The following is a 7,747-nucleotide window of genomic DNA, read 5'->3' on the forward strand; positions in this document are numbered from 1 at the left end:
GGCTTTTTTCTTTTTGCTTATGTGGTGCTGAGGAATCGAACCCAGGGCCTCAGGCATGCAAGGCAAGCGCTCTACCACTGAGCCACCTTCCCAGCCCTTGTATGCAGATTTTTATTGCAAGTTTCTGAGAAGTTGGAAAACACCTGCTTTAGATTAAGCCTATCACAGTTTAATAGATGAAGGAAAGAAAAGATAATCATGTGGCAGCTGGTAATAGAAGTATCTTCAGTTGCATGTCATTTGCAGAATTTATGCCATCATGTGAGCTGCTAAGGAGTGGAATTCCAACTGTGGACAAAACTGGGAAGAGGATGCCTTTATTACCAGAAGGACTTCATTTCCCAGCAACCATTTCTCCGTCTGGCCGGAAGTGGGGCGGTCCCTCTGGGGAGAAAGAAGGTGCAAATGAGGCAGTATGGTGGCCGAGAGTTTTAATCCCTTCTTCCTCTTCTTTCTTGGTCCCGCCCAGCCTACACTTCCCAGGAGCCTGCGCGCGCTTTTCCGTTCTACTCTAAGGCTCCTGATCTCCCCGCCACTCCCCAGGGGAGAGGGAGCGTTTTTACTGCGCATGTTTCAGCACGTGGCTTGCTGGGAACTGAAGTTCTGGAGGCTCTTACGCTCTCTTTTCCGTGGTCCCCGACGGACTACATACCCCTTGGTGCACTGCGCGCCAGGGCTGGCGGGGAGGGAGGGAGGACGGACGAGGAGTGAGGTGGGGGGGGAGGAGAGGAGGAGGAGGAGGAGGAGGGAGCAGGCGGCCGGCGGCGCGGGGGGAGGGGGGCCCGGTCCGGGAGTGCGGGAGGCTGTGGTGGAGGGAGGTGGCGGCAGCGGCTAGCGGACTGGAGTTCCAGCCCGGCCGAAGCGTACACTTCTGCGAAGCGAGGCCGTAGGAGCAGCGAGCACCAGAGGCGGCACTGGGATCCCCGGCTCAGGGGAAGGGGGCACCGGGCCGGGAGGTGGGGAGGGGGCGATGCTGGAAGCCATGGCGGAGCCCAGTCCCGAAGGTGAGCCCTCGACCGGCACCGAGCGGTGGGGGGCGGGTGAGGAATCAATTGGCAAACTTGGAGGCCGAGCCCCGAAGCCCCGCAGGGATGTGCGGGAGCGGGGGTCTGGGGCCCGGCTCTGGAGGTGGGAGGGCGACGAGTTGAGAGCCCTTGGAGAAAGGGGTGGGAGGTTGGGCAGGGGTAGTTGGAGAGCTGGCCGTGTTTGTTGGGGAGGAGGCCCGGAGTCGGAGCTGGAAGCTCTGAGCGAACGGGGGTCAGGGGCTGAAAGGGCCTCGGACTGTTTGGGGCCCTGGCGTTGGGAGGTCCGAGTTGCTGGGGGCCGGAGAGTTGGGAGGCGGGAGGACGGAGCCGAGGGCTGAGCGAGGGGGCCAGGAGTTGGCCGCGGCGGGGGAGTTTGTGGCGGTGGTGCCGGAGCTCCGGTAGTTGCCGCCAGAGCTCGCCTGGTGATTGTTACAGGGTGATCAGGTAGTTGTGGGGAGAAGAGCGGGTCTGGGTATTGTCTGTGGCAGAAAGACCTGTACCGGGGGGGCGGCTGCGGGGCGAAAGAGCTGGGACGGGGCGAGGACGGCGGGGCGGGGTGGGGGTTGAGACCGGCGACTTGCGCGGGGGGGTGGGGGTGGTCGGCGAGGTTGAGAGCCCGGGAGTTGTGGAGGGTGAGGCGGGCAGCGAAGGCAGCGGCGGCGGGGCTGCTGCGGAGAGTAGCTGCTTGGGCGGAGGAGACTTGAGTTTAGGGGTTCAGAGCCTAATGACTTGGTGAGTTCGGGGGCAGGGGGGGGGTGGACGGGAGGGAGGCGGCTGCTGGAGAAGCTCAGGACTGGGCCCGGGGCCCCGGCGGGGAACCCGAAGAGCTCGAGACGGGGAGGGGCCAAAGCCCCGGATAGGGGCGGAGGGAGGGCGAAATTGTGGGGAGCACGATGTGGGGGGGCAGGTGGGGCCGCGTCCGGGAGTGAGCTCGCTGGGTCTGTCCCGGACGCAAAGTAGGGCTGGGTGTGTGTTTTGGGTGGGGGACAGGGGCGCGCCCGGCCTCGTGCTCGAGTGGAAGGAGCCGGAGGGCGGGGAGCGGCTCGGCGTGGTCATCTTGGACCCCGGGGGCCGGCGGGCGGCGTGTGCGGTCTCGGAGGGCCCTGGGTGGCGGAACACGGCCGAGTGCGAACTCTGAGCTCCGAGCGCGTGTGAAGGACGGGGGCGAGTAGGGGCCCGAGCCGGGCTCCGGGAGCGGTATGGCGGGGTGGGGCGCCGAGAGAGCCTTGTAGACTGGTGGAGCCGCGAGCGGGGGGCGGGGCGCCGGGCCTCCGGTTGGGTTGGGGGAAGGGGAGCGCTATAGCGAGGCCTTGGAGGGCGCGGCGCCCAGGCTCCGCCCCTCCTGGGGCGGAAGGGAAGCGGGGGGCGTGTCCAGTACAGCTGGGCGCCTATTGCCCTGGCGGGGAACCTAGGAGGGGAGGGGGGGCTCATCTGGGACCTCCTAGGTTTAAAGGCGGGGTTTTTCAGCAGACTTTTCTTAGTGGCTTGACTCAGCTTTTATTGCTTCCACAGATCCACCTCCGACTCTTAAGCCAGAGACTCAGGTAAGAGACCTTCCTTACCTTTGTTGGCTCCTATCATTTGACTATGCTCCCTCTCCTTTCCTGTATTTCTCGCTTTAGGGGCTGTGTCTGTGGGATTGTCCCCTTAACACTTGTGTTTGGCTTTCATGTGACCTATATTTCCTTCCTTTCAGCCGCCAGAAAAACGTAGGAGAACAATTGAGGATTTCAACAAGTTCTGCAGTTTTGTCTTGGCCTATGCTGGTTACATCCCCCCTAGCAAGGAGGTAGGGACAGAACCACCACCCATTTAAGGGGGACTGTACTACTTCATGGGAGGAGCTTGCCTGAAATGATAGGCAACACTAAGGAAATTAGAAAAATTTAAGGCTGTGGTCGTGTGGGAGGGATAACAGAGTTGGGCTGGCTTGAGCAGTCCCTGATGAGGAATTTGAAGGTATCTGTTAAGATTTTGGAATGCTCTTGGCTGTTAATGGAAGGTATTTCTGGAATAAATTTTAGGGAGATGACAGCAAACCATACTGCAGAAATAACAAAAGGAATAGGTCTCTATGAGAAGCAGGTTTGGGCAGAGAAGTGTAGAGATGGCTTAGACTTTGAGCAGAAAGGAAGCGATTAGAAAGAGATGACAACTGGGATGGTGGCTCAGTGGTAGAGCACTTGCCTTGCATGCCTGAGGCCCTGGGTTCGATTCCTCAGCACCACATAAGCAAAAAGAAAAAAGCTGGAAGTGGCGCTGTGGCTCAAGTGGTAGAGTGCTAGCCTTGAGCTGAAGAGCTGAGGGACAGCGCCCAGGCCCAGAGTTCAGGCCCCATGACCCTACCACCTCCCCCCCCCAAAAAAAGAAAGAGATGACAATAAGACAGGACACTGGTAAGTTTTGTGTACTGAGGCAGTTTGGTTGGATGGGTACGATACTTCAGCAAAGTGTAGTCCTTGATATTCTGGCTAGATTTGTGGAGGGGGTGGGATGACATTAGGTTCCTGCTGATCCTGGTCTCTTCCTCCTTTTAAGGAAAGTGACTGGCCAGCCTCAGGCTCTAGCTCTCCCTTGCGAGGTGAGAGTGCAGCAGACAGTGATGGCTGGGACTCAGCCCCCTCAGATCTTCGAACAATCCAGACCTTTGTTAAGAAAGCAAAGTCATCCAAAAGAAGGGCAGCTCAAGCAGCTCCCAATCAGCCAGGACCCCCAAGGTCCACTTTCTCTCGTCTGCAGGCTCCTGACAGTGCCACCCTACTTGAGAAGATGAAGCTCAAGGACTCTCTCTTCGATCTGGATGGGCCCAAAGTGGCATCTCCACTGGCACCCTCATCCCTCACACATACCTCCCGGCCCCCTGCTGCTCTCACCCCAGTGCCCCTTTCCCAGGGGGATCTCTCCCAGCCTCCTCGAAAGAAGGACCGAAAGAACAGAAAATTGGGGCCAGGAGGTGGGTCTGGCTTTGGGGTGCTTCGGAGGCCTCGGCCAGCTCCGGGGGATGGGGAAAAGAGGTCTCGAATCAAGAAGAGCAAGAAACGGAAGTTGAAAAAGGCAGAGCGAGGGGATAGACTCCCACCTCCTGGTCCTCCCCGAGCACCCCCAAGTGACACAGACTCTGAAGAGGAGGAGGAGGAGGAAGAGGAGGATGAGGAGGAGGATGAAGAAATGGCAGCAGTGGTAGGGGGTGAAGCCCCAGCCCCTGTGCTCCCAACACCCCCTGAAGCCCCTAGGCCCCCTGCCACTGTGCACCCTGAAGGAGCTCCCCCCACTGACAGTGAAGGCAAGGAGGTAGGCAGCACTGAAACAAGCCAAGATGGTGATGCCAGCTCCAGTGAAGGCGAGATGCGGGTCATGGATGAAGACATCATGGTAGAATCAGGTGAGAAGTTTGGGGTTGCCTAGGGGGCAGCTGCCCAAGGATAGAGGAGTGGGGGTGGTGGTTGTAGATCCAAGAGCACAGGCAAAACTCCAACCAAACTTTGTTTTTACCAGGTGATGACTCATGGGATCTGATCACGTGTTACTGCCGAAAGCCCTTTGCAGGAAGGCCCATGATTGAATGCAGCCTTTGTGGCACTTGGATCCACCTCTCCTGTGCTAAGATTAAGAAAACCAATGTCCCTGACTTCTTTTATTGCCAGAAATGCAAGGAACTCCGGCCAGAGGCCCGGCGGTTAGGAGGGCTCCCCAAATCTGGAGAGCCCTGACATGACCATCTTGGGCTGGAACTCTGAATGACAACATGACTTGGGAACTGAGCCTCGGGGTCCTCAGCCTATTCCCTGGAGCTTGGATATTGTGACTTCAAGGCAGGAATTTCCAAAGGAGACTTGTTTGGAATTGTCTTCATTCCTACCCTAGCCTTCCTGCTCCATGGGCTTGAAATTGGACTCTTTCGGAGTCAGCTGGGGGGTTAGGAGGGGACTGTCTGAATCTGTGGACACAATCTGTCCCTTAGACCTGTTATCCCTCACTTTCTGGGCCAGGGTTCTAATTGGAGTGGAACAATTGTCTACAAAACTAGTGTAAATATAGCACTCCCCTCCCTCATCTTCTATTTCACTTTCCAGTTATTTTCTTCTACACCGGTTGTATTTTTGATTTTGGACTTCCCCTTTTGAGCATGGCAGCTCAAAGGTGAAGTACCAGAGCCATGCCGAGTGAGGAAGGAAAGCAGAAAGGTGATGATTATCACTCACCTCTTGTTTTTAATAATATTGGCCAGCTGTTTGTACAGCCTACATGTTGTAAATAAAGCAGAGTGGGCTCTTTTGTGTTCATAGCCCTCACTGATTGTCCTGCTTGGGAGGGAGGCTTTGGAAAAGCTGGCTGAAGACCCAGCTGAAATCCATCTTTCAAAGACCTGGGTTTGTAACTTACACATCCCAGAATTACTCTGGAGTAGCCAAACCCTAGGTCCCCAATTGGCTTTGCTCTTCCCACTCCCAGTCCTGCTCCCATCCCAGTAGTTGCCTTTCTCCCAGTGCACACATTCTGGTTGGTTCGTCGTGCCGGCCCAGCCTAGGAAGAGTAAAGCGGGGCGGGGAGGAGGGCGGGGCCTGGCCCACCGGGTGGCCCTTCGGGTGGGTGGGGGTGTCGGGGGGCGGGGTCCTTTAGGGCCGGGAGACCGTTGCGCCGGGCAGCGGTCACGTGGCCGGGGTGCCCAGGAGGATCCCGGGGATCACGTGATCGGAAAGAGCCACGTGATGGGGCGGGCCCTGTCGCGCGCCGTGGGCAGGATCACGTGGCATGGGGAGAGGTGGGCGGGGACTGGGGGAGTGCTCACGTCGGCGGCGGCAGCGTCTGCTCCCCCACATACACACCCGCCCTCCGGGCCCCCCCCCATCCCCATCGGTTCCCTCACTCCGCTCCGACAGTCCCACGCCTTACCCTTCTGCCCTTCTTCCACACAGGCCGGGTCCTGTCGGCGTTCGCACATCTGTTTTCGGTTGTGCGCAGGCGCCGCGGGGGTTCTTTGCTGCGTTGGGTGGGCGGCGAAGCCCGGGAGTGCGCGGGCGAGACCATGGCGGGCAGCAGCACGGGGGGCGGTGGTGTCGGGGAAACGAAGGTGATTTACCACCTGGATGAGGAAGAGACACCGTACCTGGTGAAGATCCCCGTTCCCGCCGAGCGCATCACCCTCGGCGATTTCAAGAGCGTTCTGCAGCGGCCCGCAGGCGCTAAGTACTTTTTCAAGTCTATGGATCAGGATTTCGGGTGAGCATAAGGCCTAGACTGGGAAGGATGGGGGCCGAACTAGAGCGGATTGGGCCGTATGGAGGGGCACCGAGCTACACTCGAATTTTCTGCCTATAGTGGAGCAGATTGTACTATGCTGAGAACGATTGCCTATCCCAGGAGGGTAAGGTTATCCTTGGACCCTGGTACTCGAATCTACAGAAAGCCAAGCCTGGGCTTTAGTAAACCAGAATAGAGGTTAAGTTTTACTGGAATAGATGGAGGCACATTGGTTGGTTTGGAGGATATTCTGGACTGTACTAAAACAGATTGATTAATCTGGTAGTTCGGTATATGCTTAGGAGTTCTGAAGGATAGACTGTGTAAGGAATATTCTGTAATCTGATGTAGATTGTATGGTACTGGGGCAATTTGAGATGTTTTGGCCTATAGTGGGGACATCCTAGTTTATACTAATGCAAAAAGGCCTATATTGAGATGTCCAGGGTAGATTTTCTTAGAAAAACTCGAGTCATTCTTGACTAAACTGGGTTGGTCTTTAAGTTTCTCTTAGGGACAGGCATTTTATTGGGTCAGTTAATACAGGGTAAAATAAGGCAATTGAGGCCTGTATTAGCCAGTACAGATAATGCTATTGGAATATTGTCTATATTGGTGCAGACAACTGCTTGTTGAGACGTTGTAGGCTGTACTAGAATAGATTGGCCAATCCTGGATTAATTTGGATTTTTTTTTGGTGACCCTCAGCTAGACTGGGAATGTAAATAGTGCAGAATAAACCCTCTTGTATTTACATCCTTTGAGCCCTCTGGGTCCTCAACCTTTTTGAAGGTGGGTTGGATTAGGTTGGGACAATCTGGGTTGACAGTAACAGGTGTAGGTGTGTGCTAGGGACAAAAAATGAGGAAGAGACTTCCCTACCTGGTAAGATCCCTGGAGTCCAGTGGAGAATATAACCTTGGCTAAGAGAACTTAACGAACTAGACTCTACTTAGATTGTTCAACATGGGAATTCTGTTGGATTTAAATTAAGACTCTGTTTGTCAGCTTTGTGATTTTGAGCAGTTTAACTTTTGTGCCTTGATTTCCTCATCTGTGACATGGAGATGATCGTAGTGTGAAATGCTCAATTCAGGTGCATGGCACATTATAAATTCTTGGCAAGTGGCAATTTTTATTAGAATTGAAACTAGCACCATAGATTAGATTCTAGCAATACAGGATGGCTGAGCTATGCTCAGGTTGGGATACAGTGACAAAAAACTGCAATATATTGAGCATATTGGTACAGACTGGCCCGTGTTGTTACCTAGATAGCAAATAGATTAAGATGGCATATATCCAACTCTCTCAAACCATATTGTTAAAGAGTTATCAGACAGGGGGCTGGGAAGATGGCTCAGTGGTAGTGCACGTGCCCTGCATGCCTGAGGCCCTGGGTTCGATTCCTCAGCACCACATAAGCAAAAAGAAAAAAGCTGGAAGTGGTGCTGTGGCTCAAGTGGTAGAGCGCTAGCCTT

General features: G+C 55.5%; 2 protein-coding genes across 6 annotated transcripts in view; both read left to right on the forward strand.

Moving 5' to 3' along the window:
- The first annotated feature begins 742 nt into the window (after positions 1-742).
- On the forward strand, positions 743-5,317 carry Phf23 (PHD finger protein 23). 3 transcript variants are annotated; one of them, XM_013013464.1, is made up of 5 exons: positions 743-1,004; positions 2,538-2,569; positions 2,722-2,814; positions 3,564-4,407; positions 4,521-5,317. In XM_013013464.1, exons 1-5 carry the CDS (start codon positions 971-973, stop codon positions 4,733-4,735), a joined length of 1,218 nt encoding a protein of 405 aa, XP_012868918.1. In that variant the 5' UTR covers positions 743-970; the 3' UTR covers positions 4,736-5,317. The 3 variants fall into 3 exon arrangements, with proteins under 3 accessions (XP_012868918.1, XP_012868919.1, XP_012868920.1); XM_013013465.1 differs by having other exon boundaries at positions 3,765-4,407; XM_013013466.1 differs by lacking the exon at positions 743-1,004 and adding an exon at positions 2,089-2,222.
- Positions 5,318-5,774: 457 nt separating this feature from the next.
- Dvl2 (dishevelled segment polarity protein 2) overlaps positions 5,775-7,747 on the forward strand; it is a 9,696-nt gene continuing 7,723 nt past the window's right edge. For 2 of the 3 annotated variants that reach the window (XM_013013334.1, XM_013013335.1), the window contains exon 1: positions 5,875-6,245. In XM_013013334.1, coding sequence (XP_012868788.1) covers positions 6,052-6,245 — 194 coding nt within the window. In that variant the 5' untranslated portion in view covers positions 5,875-6,051. Of the gene's footprint in view, positions 6,246-7,747 lie in introns of all 3 variants that reach the window. The other variant, XM_013013336.1, reaches the window with a different exon arrangement.

This window comes from Dipodomys ordii, unplaced genomic scaffold (assembly GCF_000151885.1).
Source record: "Dipodomys ordii isolate 6190 unplaced genomic scaffold, Dord_2.0 Scaffold19, whole genome shotgun sequence".
Lineage (NCBI taxonomy): Eukaryota > Metazoa > Chordata > Mammalia > Rodentia > Heteromyidae > Dipodomys > Dipodomys ordii.